Source organism: Apium graveolens, chromosome 2 (genome assembly GCF_009905375.1).
Source record: "Apium graveolens cultivar Ventura chromosome 2, ASM990537v1, whole genome shotgun sequence".
NCBI lineage: Eukaryota > Viridiplantae > Streptophyta > Magnoliopsida > Apiales > Apiaceae > Apium > Apium graveolens.
In genome coordinates, this window is record NC_133648.1 from 19,569,124 (window position 1) to 19,584,587 (window position 15,464).

General features: G+C 35.1%; 1 protein-coding gene across 1 annotated transcript; it reads left to right on the plus strand.

Moving 5' to 3' along the window:
- The first annotated feature begins 552 nt into the window (after window positions 1–552).
- On the plus strand, window positions 553–1,554 carry LOC141686201 (uncharacterized). Its single transcript, XM_074491253.1, has one exon. It carries the CDS (start codon window positions 553–555, stop codon window positions 1,552–1,554), a length of 1,002 nt encoding a protein of 333 aa, XP_074347354.1.
- The last annotated feature ends 13,910 nt before the right edge of the window (window positions 1,555–15,464 follow it).

A 15,464-nucleotide genomic window follows, 5' to 3' on the forward strand; every position in this document is an offset into this window, starting at 1 on the left:
AAAAAAAAAAAAAAAAAAAGTACGTTGAGTATAACATATTGTCTTCGACATGTCCATGATGATCTAAATGCATAAATCAGCACACTCGCTTTCGCAATTCTATTGTCAGATAATGAGATTATGTGTCTACTCTCGCAAGTTTCTGCTTTATTTCAATAAGTCACAGAACATTGTTATGTGTGATACATATCATGTAGTGAGTCATTTATGTAGGAGGTTAATTTTGTCTTAGCAAGATAGAATCTTTTCTGTTATGGTACTATATAGTCTGGAGGACAAAATTGTAAGGACCAGCTTTTCAGATTGTTTTTGATGAGATTTGTGAATCAATTTTTATCCTTTATCACTCCAGTGCTCTTGACTCACTTAGCAGTCAAAACCCTAAAAGTATCATGGTATCAGATCCGCTGGTGAGATTTTAAAAAAAAAAAGTGATTTGATCGAGTGAGTGTCAAAGATTCATAATAGTTTATCTGTCTGAAGCTCAAGTCTTTTCAATCTTATTGTATTTTAAAAGAGCAGTGCTCGTGACCGGATCTACCTTTTTAATCAATGGCCAGTGGTAGCAAGTTCTCGTTTTCAGATACGCAGAACCCTCTTCTTCTACATCCATCAGATAATCCATTGTCTATTAGTGTCACCAAGTTACAAGGTGCTACTGATTACAGATCTTGGAAGCGTTCGATGGAAATACAACTCTCCTCAAAGCGAAAGCTTGGCTTTGTTGAAGGAACAAAAGTGAGAAGCACAACGGATCAAACTGAAGCCATCCAGTGGGATACGTGCAATAGTATGGTAATGTCCTGGCTTCATAATAATATATCTGATTCTATCAAAAAATCTGTTCTTTTTATCACATCTGCATCTGAAGTATGGAATCAGTTACAGATAAGATTCCAACTTACTAATGGGTCTCATAAATATAAGTTGAATAGAGAGTTGTTTGCACTAAAACAAAATGGTAGCACAGTAGTGGAATATTTCACTTCTCTTAGTAGTGTTTGGGAAGAATTAGAGTTTATGAATTTGTTGCCTAGTGTCACTACCCTGAGTGTAGATGTTACCACCTTGTTGAAGGCTATTTCTACTCAAAAGGAAGAAGCTAAACTCTTTCAGTTCCTTAATGGCCTAGATGATGTGTATGCTGGGCAACGTAGTCAACTATTGCTGATGAACCCTCTGCCTAGTGTTGATATGGCATGTGCATCCATTCAACAGGAAGAATCTCAAAGACTTGTCCTTACAAATAACCTATCTTATGACACTGACTTATCAGCTATGTTTAGTAAAACATCTATAAATGTTATTAAGCCTCCAATCTGCACTGCTTGTGGTGGAAAGGGACACACTAATGAGCGGTGTTGGAATATCGTAGGCTATCTGAAATGGCACCATAGGAATCTACTTTATCAACCACCTAAAAACTCACCTGCTCCAAATAAATGGTCTAACTCTCGCAATAGCTTCCAGCCAAAAAAGCACACTGCAGCAAATATCTCTGTTTGGACTAGTGCGTCAGAACCCTTGCAACAACCCATTGTATTTTTACCCTAGCAATTGAAGCAGCTGCTTCAACTCATTCCAAACCAAGTACCACAAGAGTTCAGTGAAGAACCAATGGACAGTCCCTTCTCAGGTATGATTACCTTCCATGCTGTGCAAACTACCTCCAATGTGTGGATTGTGGACACGGGAGCAACGGACCATATGACTCCAGATTTCAAGCTGCTTAGTAATGTGAAAGTAGTTACATCAAATTTGACCGTGAATCTTCCAACTGGTGATAAAGCTGTGGTCTCACATGTTGGAGATGTATACCTTGAAAATGGCCTTCAGTTGCGTAATGTTCTTTATGTTCCTGTCTTTACTCATAACCTGCTTTCTATCATAAGCTGTCAAATGACAATGGATGTTATGCTATTTTCTCACCATCTCCGTGTAAAATTTTTGACACCAAATCTGGTAATGTAAGAAGCACAGGAACAGTATTGAATGGAGTATATTATTTGTCAACCTCAACGTCTGCAAAGTCTTCTGTCAATCTGGGAAACCAATGTTTGAGTTTGCTTGCTCCTTCTCTAAGTGAACAATACGCTTTGTGGCACAATCGTCTGGGACACGCACCTGCCTCCAAACTGAAGTTCATAGAGTGTGTAAAACACTGCATTCATGTTTCAGACCAAGTCTGTTTGACTTGCCCCATGGCAAAATTCACAAAGTTGCCTTTCTCCTTGAGTGAATCTCGAGCAACTAAAGCATTTGATCTTGTTCATACAGATATATGGGGTCCCTACAAGATGAGCACAAGAAAGAAATTCACTTACTTTCTTACAATTGTGGACGACTGTACGAGAATGACAAGGATTTATTTGCTGCAATACAAATTAGATTTTCTGAAGACACTGGAACTCTTCAACAATTATGTTCGCAATCAATTCAAATTGTGTATCAAAGTGCTGAGGTCGGATAATGCTCGTGAGTTTGATGATGGAGAATGCAGAAAATTCTTTCGAGCACAAGGAATAGTGCATCAAACATCATGCAATTATAGGCCACAGCAGAATGCACGTGCTGAGAGGAAGCACAGACATATACTTGAAGTTGCTCGAGCACTGATGTTTCAGTCAGGCCTTCCTCTCTCATTCTGGGGAAAATCTGTCCTCACAGCAGTGTACATAATTAACAGGTTACCTTCTGCCGTTCTCAATAATAAATGCCCATATGAGTTGTTATATGATGAACATGTTGATTACAATCAATTGAAAGCATTTGGTTGTCTAGCCTTTGCAATAAACCCTGCACACTCCACAGACAAATTCAAACCAAGGGGAGTCCCTTGTGTCTTTGTGGGATACTCACCTACTCAAAAGGGTTTTCGTTTACTTGATATTAAAACCATGCAAATATTTGTTTCTCGTGATGTGTCATTCAATGAGACTGTTTTTCCTTTAAACAAGAATACACTGAAACCATATATGAAGCCTTTACCAGCTGAAATGCCTCATCAACAAATAACTGTGCATATTGATGATGACTTTTCTGATCTGTCTTTGTCTGATAACACACATCCCACCCAAACTCCTATTGATACTTCACCTGCTCAATCTACTAATGATGTGACTGAACATTCTGCTTTACCCAACAGTCCCCAACCTACTCATTCTCCTGTTCAAACCCCACCTTCACCCAGAAAATCCTCTAGACAACACAAACCTCCTGTGTGGATGCAATCTTATGTTGCTCAGCCTTTTCCTAAACCATCAGCCAACTGTATAACTGTTACCACACAACCTACCTCACCTAACTTTTCTTGCTTTCTTGCTGCCTTAACATCACACAAGGACCTAGTGCTCTTTAAGTATGTTGTGCAAGACATAAATTGGGTCAATGCTATGAATCATGAACTGGCTGCACTTGAAGCTAATGATACGTGGAATATAACTACATTGCCACCAGATAAAAAGGCAATTGGGTGAAAGTGGCTGTATAAAACTAAATTCACACCAGAAGGGGCTGTTGAACGTTACAAATCCAGACTTGTTATTTTAGGGTGCAGACAGACTTATGGGGTTGACTATCAACATACCTTCGCTCCTGTTGCTAAAATGACCACAGTCAGAGCCTTGCTTGCAGTAGCAGCATTACAAGATTGGTATGTGCAGCAAATGTAATAAACGCAATTCTGCATGGAGAGCTTCATGAGACTGTTTACATGAAACTCCCTCAAGGTTATAGTGGAATTGGTAGCAGAATCGCTCTCAACCAGGGGGAGCTACCTGCATCAACCTTACACTTGGTGTGTAAACTCAAGAAGTCTTTGTATGGTCTTCGCCAAGCCCCAAGAAATTGGTTTGACAAACTCTCAACTACTCTAAAAACTCTGAACTTTGTGCAGTCACTAGTTGATTATAGTCTGTTTACTCTGACAAAGGACACCTCCGTAACTCTGGTTCTCGTCTACGTTGATGATTTGCTTCTTTCTGGAAATAACTTACAAGAAATCAACCGTCTAAAACTGATGTTGTCAACCACTTTTAAGATGAAAGACCTGGGGGATGTGAGTTACTTTTTGGGTTTGGAAATCACTCGCTCAACTGCTGGATTTTTTATATCTCAAAAGAAATATGCTACAGATTTAATTGAAGAGTTTGGTCTATCCTCAGTTACTTCCCTCAAGCTTCCAATGGATATTCATCTCAGACTTAAGGATGATAGTGGTATATTTCTTCGTGATCCTCATCCTTATCCTTATCAGAGGTTACTTAGTAAGCTAATATACCTCACGATTACGCGTCCTGATATTACGTTCTCTGTGCATATATTGACACAATTCATGCAACATCCTACCTGTGACCATATGGATGCTGCAATTAAGCTTCTAAGATATATAAACTCGAACCCTGGACAAGGTATATGGGACTTAAAAACTTCAGGATATGGGACTTCAAACTTGCCTCCTGCTCTGCTCTACTGTGACAATCAGGCTGCACTCGCCATGGCAGCCAATCCGGTCCTTCACGAACGAACTAAACATATGGAAGTAGATTGCCACTACATTCGTGATAAAGTCAACTCTGGTGTTATCGTTCCAAGACATGTTCCAACCCATGCTCAGGTGGCTGACATATTTACTAAAGCTCTGTCAACAAAGCAGCATTATTATCTTCTTGCCAAGCTTGGAGCTGCAGCAAAGCTCCCCTCCCAGCTTGAGGGGGAGTAATGAGATCATGTGTCTACTCTCGCAAGTTTCTGCTTTATTTCAATAAGTCACAGAACATTGTTATGTGTGATACATATCATGTAGTGAGTCATTTATGTAGGAGGCTAATTTTGTCTTAGCAAGATAGAATCTTTTATGTTATGGCACTATATAGTCTGGAGGACAAAATTGTAAGGACCAGCTTTTCAGATTGTTTTTGATGAGATTTGTGAATCAATTTTATCCTCTATCACTTCAGTGCTCTTGACTCACTTATCTGTCAAAACCCTAAAAGTATCATCAGAAAAACTTGATTGCTATATCACATCCCTAATTTGTATCCTCCACTAATTCTAAGACAACTGCAACATGATCTGCTCGACTGCTCGTCTTGTGACCTTGATGATTACCGGTGACTTTTATAAGCAATGAAGAAGGTGCTCCCTCACAAATTCCGTTCCTTACATTCCACACAATTTCTTTAAAAGAAAAGTTCTGAATCAAAATGGTATAAAACTCCGGTTAGAGGTCTTCAAGAGTATACCAAGGAGCTGGGGTGTTAGAAGATACTTGCTCTCATGATGCAGAAAATGTGAAGTTCGGGAATGTTGGAACTCTAGAACCAAGAACAGAGAGAGAAGGAACTGGAGAAAATTAGATTTAAAACAAAAATTGATGTACATAAATTTGAGCTTAAATTACATTTATTTTTAGAAATGGATATTACTAAAAATATTACATTCGCAGTGTAAATATGTTCTTTTATTAAACACTTTATAACACTTTATTTTTCGAATCAGAAGTTTATGTAGCAAGTAGTCAGTAATGATTTTTTAATTACAGTAAACATCATTATTAAATTTAATTCTCAAAGGAGATCATAATCAAAAATCAGAAGAGGCCTTCTTATAATCATGCATGACTTTACCACTTCTGACTCTTCAAATCTCATATGGGAACTCCACAAGTCATTTAATAAAATACTTACTCAAACTGGATATTATATTCATTTATGTCAGGGAATTCAAAGAGTCCAATTCAACATGTATAAATATATGACGGAGTGAGATAAACTGCGGCACTTACTTTTTGTAAGTAAAGAAACAACGATGCCTTCAGGTTCAAAGAAGAGGAGAGCCCTCAGGAAGAAGGAAGCTGCTGCTGCAGCAAGGGAAAAAGCTGAGAACGAAGGTTAATTATTTGTATAATGCTGCCTTGATCTGTTTATTAAGTATTGATCACAAGTTGGATTTGTCTAATCTCGATATACTGTTTATTGGTGTTTATATTTGTTGAGGCAGAGAGTAGTCCTTTGATGCAAACTGAGGTTACTGATGGTGTTACTGCTGTGTTTGATGAGCCATCTGTTATTTTACCAAAAAGGACAGTTCTTCCTGAGAAAATTTTGGCTTCGGAAGCTCTTAATTTAAAGATAAACGATACTGGAGAAGGCATAGAAAATGCACTTCCTACTATGATTTCTTCTAGTTTTCAATCTCTAAATGTAGCAGAACCCTTAGGTAAAGAATCACCAATGGCTGCTTTTTTAGTATTTTTCTATGTTTTAAAATTATTCAGTTCACAGAAATTGTGATGTATTGCCCCCAAAGGAATAAAATGATTAAATTGTATTTGCTTTTGCTTATAGATATTTTTACTTGGACTCAGCCCTCACAGTTCTTATGTTTACGTTCGACACTGTATATACTGATTATGTGTGATTTGCTATGAAATTATTGCACAGAAGTAAGTCATGCAGAGAAAATTGATGTGGTTGTCGAATCATATGGTGTGGCCGCACCTTGTGTGATTCAACTGGAATCAAAGGTAAAGATGGTGGTTTATTTACGTCTAATGATGTTTCTAATTTTGAGGGAACAGAGGCCAAAGGTGCCAAACAATATCTTGTGTCTTCTGAGATGTATTCCAGTCTTCCTGTTTCAGAATTTCATGTTAAAGAATTACCATAGACTACTATTTTTTATTATGTTGGGTATTTCTTTATAAGCGATATTGAGGACATGCTGTTCTGTGGGTTTTAATTTGGAAATGTCTTTCTTTTTGATATCAAACTGATATTATTGCATCAGATGTGACTGAAAATTTGCAAGATGATGATGGCGGTTCAGTTACTGCTTCTGATGATGCTGCATTTCCAGTTATGATGGACAAAGCTGTGGACTCATCGACAACTGAGCCTTTTGATCTTGATATGAAAGCTGCTGAATCTTCAAATGTTGAAAATGCAGTATTTATTAATGTAGATGTTGCAGAGGACCAAAGAGCTTTGGAACAGAAGAAAGATTATGCTGTATTGAAGAAACAAGACTTAGACTTGGTGTTTACTTCCAATAATATGGTTGCTGCGGAGAATCAAGACATTTCTGTTCTGAATGAGGATGATGCTACAAGGAAAATAGAAGAAGCTTTTCAGGAAAATGAGGTGGAAATTGCAGTGCAGAACAAAGAAGATGCAATATCAGAAGATTTTAGTGAAACTGAGAAAAATGCTTTAAAAGCTGTTGCAGAGAATGTGTTGGATGCTACAGAAAAAGCTGTTCAGATACATGAGGTGGAAGCTGCAGCGGAGAAAATAGAGAGAATCTAATGACTGTTGAACCAAATGTGGTCGATGCACCAGAAAAAATAGAAGCTGTACCGGAAGCCAAGGTGGAAGCTGTTATTGCTGCAAATCCTCCTGTGGACTATCAAACTCGTGATGCTGTTTCAACAGAACTAGGGCCACCTGAGGTTGGCAAACAGCTAAGAGAAATAAAGGAGATGGTAGAAGATGTTCTTAACCGTCTAAATGCAGTACATGCACTGTTGTTCAGTAACTAAAGTTTTTAAAACTAGTAATGCACTTAACTGTGTCATCTAAACTTGTCCTTCGCATGGTATTTTGATACTTAATTTATATGCATTTCTAAGGAAGTTAAGTTTCCTTTCTGCTTTTTTTGAAACACATAGGTATATTATAATTTCAAGCATCTAAAGTATTCCCTGATAGTTTCTTAACTCCAGAGAACCCTTTTTGGTATTGCAGTCCTAGATGTTGCAATCGTAAAAAAAAATCGTAATGTTCCTACTCAATTCCTAGTTTGTTTTTAGGCTTTTGCAAATAATTTAATGAGTATGGGGTGATAATTATATGTAGTTCGGGCATAGCTGTGGCATTCACATTAGCACACATGGGAAAGAAATTATGCCAAAAATACATGTTCAGTATCAAAAGTTCTGTGATCACATTGTAAATTTATTTTGATTTTGATTTCAAATTTTAAGAGGATGGGTTTTACGCCTATTTTCTTTCCCATAACCTCTAATATCTGCAAGTTCATGTGTTTGCTTCATAACCGTATTTTACAACAATTATTTTCTTATTAGCTCACCTATTTTGTTGATTATTTTCTTTCAACCCGTATTTACGACTGCAAGTTTCTGGTTTGGCTCCATAGCCGCATATTACATTAGTTGTTTTCTTATTAGCCCACTTGTTTTGTTGATTGTTTCGTTTCCGACCATTGTATTTATAGCTTGTTTCCATTGAAGACGGTTTTCTATTTTTCACTTTAATGTATTTTAACAAACCGCAAAATCATTTCAGCAAGTGTATCCATAATATGTAGTATTGTTTTGTTTTTAGGCTTTTGCATTATTTATCGACTCTGGGTGATAATTATATATATTTCAAGAATACCAGTGAGTGGCGGTTCATTGTAGCAAACACGGAAAAGAAAGTGAACAAACAATGAACATGTTCTGGATCACAAATTATAAATAAATTTTATTTTCGCGGAAAAGAAAGTGAACAAACAATATATGTTCAGTTTCACAAGTTTTGTGATCATAAATTATAAATTAATTTTGGTTTTAAATGGTATGTGGATGACATTTTACTGCCTAATTTCTTTTTCAAAACTTCTAATATCTACAAGTTCCTGTTTTTGCTTCATAACCGCATATTATAACAATTGTTCTCTTGTGAGCTCACGTGTTTTGTTGATTGTTTCCTTCAACCATTATCGCTGCAAGTTTATGTTTTGCTTTCATAGTCGCATATCAAATTAGTTGTTTTGTTAGCTCATATATTTTATTGATTGTTTCGTTTCCCACTATATTCATAACTTGTTTCTATTTAAGATAGTTTTCTATTTTCTCACTTTAATGTACTTTTAACATATAGATAAGAACAAACCGTTTAATCATTACACCCATTGTATCACATAAAATGTATTGTTTTCACTTTATAGCCGCGTATTACATTATTTGTCGCCCACGTTTTTTGTCCATTATTTTTTTTCCGGTCCACAATTTCATCTCTTAGTTTGATTTAAAATGTAGTTTCCACTCTATATAAGGCACTCTGAACAACACAAACGAAAACAAGTTATTTCATGAAATACACACATTGCAAGACATCGGTCCTAGAAAAAAAAATAAACACTTACTAGTCTGATTTTCTTCTTTTCTCTCCCTCTACCAGAATCGAAATATCAATCGTTCTTGTTTTGTACTTGTGCTATTTCATTCCTCCTCGAAATTAAATACGTTTTTGTTTCTAACTCTTAAATCACATATACCCCGATCTCCATCCTTAACCTGAATAATATGATTACATACCCGATCTTCATCCTCCGCAACTACGAACCAGTGATCTAGAGTCTTATAAACAATGAAGAAGGTGCTCCAAATCAACGTTGGGAAATATGACCAATCACTTCTGGAAAGTTCTGACATCTGGAAATTGATTTGTGAGATCAATCTATCAAGACAGATTTGCATGATTGAAAGAACTCTCTAGAGGTGAAATATTGGCCGGATTGAGAAATGGTAATTTGATCAATCTAGACTGCCTTTTGTGTCATCACGTGCTGCATTGCTTAGAATCTTTGAACAGTGAAATATTTCCCTACAAATATTAGTTGGAGGAGCAGGGCGTGACAATGAAGGGAAAATAAGCCACTTTCATTACAAAGGCATATTTTCACTCAACGAGCCGGAGTTACTCCCTCTGGATACCCGTATCAAACTTCTGAACGCAGATGGAGAATAATTCATTATTGCTGATGTTGTCTAAAATCTAGACTATTTAGTGACACAGTTGTTTCTTTTATTGATCAAAGAACCGCTCTGTATAATATTTGAATCACGCAAGTTTATGTAATAGAAGAGTTCTATATATTTATTGTAACATTTCCCCCGAAATTAATATCTTGAATCCTTTATTCTTAAGTACTTCATTATTTTTTTCTATATTTGTTGTTTAATTTTTCAACGTTTAATTTTAAGAATTTTGACCGCTTAGTTAAAATAATTAATTTTGAATTTCTTTATCAATTTTAGTATACATTGTATATTTATTATTCAAAAAAAGGAAGTTTTCAATATAATAATTTAGTTCTGCGGTCAAAGAAAAATGCATAAAGATCAAATATCAAATATAGAAACAAGGGGGAATATTAATTTTATGAAACTATTGACGGTGATCAAGTAGTGCCTCGTGAAATGTGCCATATTGTTTGCCGGTTTTGTCTGAGGTGCAAACTGTAAATGGCACTGGCGTATACAAGTATGGCGACAAAACATAACAAATACAAAGTATTGAAGCCAAAACAAGTCTAACCCCGTTGGCAAATATAAGTGGTGGCGACAACACATGCGTCACTCCGGTATCGAAAACTGTTAATTGAATCTCGCTCCCGAGTTTAGCGTTGGAGCATCCAACAAATTTTATCCGGGCCCAATAGGCTGGGGCGAGTTTGTATATATATAATTTTAATTCGACCTATAGGTATTTTATCATTTGTAGATGTTTTACAAAATTCAAATATTTTTAAAATCAGATCATGCATGTATTATTCAAAAATTGGATTGAGCTGTCTGATTTATATCCGATTTTTATAAATATATATTATTAATTAAAATTTAATGAAAAAATTAAATATTTTTACATCTTTATCAAAAAATCTGAGACTTTTCCAAATATTTTAAAATTCAAGTTTTTATCAAAAAATTCAAGTTTCAGTATATGTTAGATTCTGATGAAAAATATGAATCGGGTTGAAACGTATTTGCACATTTTTTCGGATATGAGTTTTTGAACTTTTTCTGAATTTTTTAAAATAATTGCTTGTTTTTAAACTGAATCAATAATAAATACATGAGAGATAAAATTCAGAGGGATGGTAACCCACTCATGGATGACTGACATAGAATGAATAGTCCTTTTCTAATCTATGAGCCACTTCATTAGCAGAGTTATAAACAAATTTGACTAGCACTTCATCATAGTGCTTAAATAAATCAACACAACTTAAAACAATGGAATGAAAATAGGCACATCCCTAAACATTTTTGCATGTGTCCGCAAGTGCCTTAGCATCAGTTTCCAACACGCACTTCTTATAGGCCAGATCTTTCACCCAGGAGAGGGCTTCTTTCAAGCTCACTTTTCTCCTTCGCATGGCTGGTAAAGTGCTTCCAACATCTAATTTCTTACTTGAACAAACTCAACATGTTCATTATAAATAATACTTCCTAACCCAGTGTAACCTAAATCCAGAAATACAGCAGCATCCATATTTATTTTCGTCCACCCCTATTGCGGTACATGCCATTTTCTTGCGCTTACACCACCCACAACTCGCTGCTTAAACTTTTCCAGGCAGCTTTGCTTCCATTCGTACATCATATTCATCGTTGTTGCATGTACCCAAAGTCCGAAACACCAATCTTATCCCATACCCATATATTCCTTCGATTCCAAAGGTTCCAACAAACCATGCATACCAATCATGGCTAGCTTTTCTCGTGAACAAATAGTGACCAAATGCTGGAAAATATCCACGATGTTTGCGTCATACCCATCAGACTTTGTTGAGTAACCAGCTCATTTAAAACCTTAAGTGTTAGAGGAAGACCCAATAGGATCATATATTTAACACCCCCTCACTCGAAAGCCCATTTATGGGTTGAAGAGTGTAACACCAACGCCCATTTTTGGGATATTAATTTCCTTTAATGTCCGGTTGGGAATCGAACCTTAGTTCTCCCGCCAGTCTAAGCTCTGATACCATGTTAAATAACCAGCTCATCTAAAACCTTAAGGTGTTAGAGGAAGACCCCAATAGGATCATATAATTAACAGACTTCACCTCCAGCAATTCTACTCGTGCCCAAACTGATCTTACAAATGAACAATCGAACAATACATGAGTCGCGTCCTCCCTTCTAACAAGACACCAGGAACATGTTGTTTCTATTTGAACTTTCTCTATTACAAGCGCTACTGCCGTTGGCAAGCAAGACTTAAATACTCGCCATATAAAATTGATAACTTTTCTTGGAAATTCTAACAACCACAATTTCTTCCGGAATTCAGTATGTACCCAGTTATGTTCACCTCGAATTCTTCTATAACAGCTTTTAACAGAAAACAAGCCAGATTCTTCCAGTAACCAGAACCAAAAATCCTCATCGCGCTGCATTGGACTTGGTATGCTTCTGATTAGCTGAACATCTCTCTCATGAAAGATGTCATGTAATATTTCCTCATCCCAGCAGTAAGTATATGTTTCCATCAAGCTAACAACTCGTATATATGTCAGTTCTTAACGCATATCCGTTGTTAAATACCCATTGTTTTTACATGGTAATCATGGTATCTTCCAGACCCTCGTAGATTCGCCATTCCTAATTCTTCTTCGACTTCCTTGACGAATGACTTCTTGATATGCGTTAATACTTTTCCACATATAACTCGGATTTGAACTCATTTGAGCTTGTAAAAAATCACAGTCCGGGAAATACCTGGCCTTCATGATACTTATAACGAGGGGATTCGCATTATTAAGCAATCTCCAACCTTGTTTTGCTAACATGGCAAAGTTGAATTTACTTAACTCCCTGAATCCCAACCCTCCTCCTTCCTTAGTAGTGCAAAGCTTTTCCCATGACAATCATCTAATTCCCTTATTCGATTCACCATTTTCCCACCAAAATGAGTTCATCAAATGTTGAATCCCATTACATATCTCGCGGGGTATTAACAATAGTTGCATCCAGAGGTTATTGTTTGTGCTGCAGTTTTCAGGAGCACTAGCTTTCCACCTTTTGATATTGTCTTTACCCCAACTCTGCAGTTTCTGACTTACACGGTCACTTAAGAATTTAAAAGCATTGTTTTTTCTTCTTCCGATATGCATTGACAATCCTAGGTAATTACCTGGTACAAGGATTTCATGCACATGCAAATAGGGCTTAGCATAAATTAGCCAAATCTACCGAAACCGCCCAATCTAAACCGACCAAACCGAATTTTACGGTTTACTAACGGTTTGGTTCGGTTTTGGATTGACATTTTAAAAACTGAATTTTTTCGGTTTGATTTCGGTTTTTACCTCCAAACCGACCGAAATAACCAAACTGAACCGCATATTTAGAATGAAATAATAATAGGCATATATTAGTAATGTGCAATTAATAATAAATTTATAATTTATAACATATGCGTAAACTAAAATATATAAAAGAATAATATTTTATTCTAAGATATTAATATTTATGTATGTGTTATGTTTTCATTATTTTTATTTTTATTCAATAGAAGTATGAGAGTTGGTCCCATCTTTTTCGTCTTCTTACCTTTTTTAATGTCTCAAAGTCGTAATTTTTATTTAATCTTTTTGAATATGATTATAATATAAAATATAACCCTATAATATGAAACAAACTTTCGAGTCTTATTTACGAGTTCAAGTTTAATTTAATTTTTAACTTTATTTTATAGAAAAAATGGTTAAAACCGAAACCAAACCGAACCGAACCGTTTTAATCAGATTGGTTTGGTTTGGTTTTTTCACATAACAGTTTGATTTCAGATTGGACTTTAAGGAAACCGCTAACTTCGGTTTGGTTCAGTTTAGACCCTCCAAACCGCCCAAACCGACCGATACTCACCCCTACCTGCAAGACATCACACACGTGTATTCTACTACTTGGCATTGTGTTGGGGCTGAACACTACACTTGATATGCCGAAATTTATAGCCCGTCCTGATAACCTTTCATAGATCAGTAAAATATTCTTCATAGTAGATCTTCCTGTGTATAGTTTTGAAAAAGAGATAATAGTCGTTTGTAAAAAGTAGATGTAAAACGGCTGGTGCACCTCGTGCTATGCTACAACCATGCACTAACCCCACTTCTTCATGCCTTTTAATCATCGAACTTAAACCTTTAGCACATAATATATATAGATAAAGGGAAATTGGATCCACTTGTCTAATTCCTCGACTTGGCTGCAAATCTCCGAAAATCTCCCCATCCTGCAGAAAGCTATAAGACACTGATTTAACACATGTCATATATAATACGATCCCTCCATGTTCCACTGAACCCAAACTTCATCATCATTGCTTCCAGAAAACGCCATTCGAGCCTATCATAGGTTTTAGATACATCCAACTTTAGCGTCTCTCATTTTATTTGTTCTTCATTATATAAACCAGAGCCATATTTTACATCAAATTGATTTTCAAATGAGCTCTTTCATTGTACTTTGGAAATGAGTTTGAGGGCTGGTACTCGAATAAGGCGAAAGTTCACGAAAAACACTCAAATATTTAAATTTTTTACTCATTATTGATTTTTTACCGTTATAGATAATAACAAAACACCTCAAGTCCATACATTACCGATTATATATATCACCGATTGTGATACATAATTTTTTTTATTTATATCTGTTTTTATTTTTACACTCATAGATTATATTAACTGTATTGTTGGTCCAGAAATATTTCTATTGATTGTTTTATTTAATTCATGTTCTCTTTGCTTGTTTTTATTTCAAGGAGGATTGTTTAATATTTTGACATATCATCAAGTATTTACATCATTTAAGAGCATTCCAAAGATATTAGGTAAACTTGTTAGCTAAAATATAATTAGCTAAAATTTTATTGAACCTGTAAGGGTTTATACGCCAATGATGTTAGCTATATTCATTAGCTATATTCAGAATATTTTTTTTAATTTTAAATATACAATTAAAATAAATTTAAGCTAATTATATTCAATACAATTGAAACTAAAACATTTATTTAAATCAAAAATATTTAATGACGATATTTTTATTTTTATATATTTATGTAAATATTTTAAAGTAAGTATTATAAAATTTAAAAATTATTACAATTATAAGTATAATAAAATTAATATATAGAAACATTACTTACAAATATATAGAAATTATATGTGAAGCATAGTTTATTATAATATAATATTAGAATTTTAAAATAAGTATTAAAGTTACATATATTAAATATAAAATAAAAGTTTTAAAACATATGTTTTAAATAATATAAATATATGTATGTATCAATGAGTTTAGGTTTAAATTACGTAGAGAGATGTTTAAATTAGGCAGAATGCTGAAATGGATCTTTTAGCTAATGGCTAAGGATCAAGAAATATAGAAGACGGGATAAAAGACATAAAAATATTGCTAACAGCTGTTAGGGTTGGAGGGGTACATTGACACGTAGACTTTTTAGCGCATCCGTGGAGATGCTCTATTGTGTTACATAAAATTGATTATTTTATCTTTATATTTGCTATTATTTATATTAACTATTTTTTTGGTTCATGGTTTCTATTGATTGTTTTATTTAATCTATGTTCTATTCGCCTGTTTCTATCTCAAGGAGTGCTATGTAAGGTACTTTACTATGGATATATGCACATTAGCATCTTGGTCAAAT

What these genes read in the sequence shown, in the direction of transcription:
- LOC141686201 (XM_074491253.1), top strand. Translation starts at nt 553, where the DNA reads ATGGCCAGTGGTAGCAAGTTCTCGTTTTCAGATACGCAGAACCCTCTT.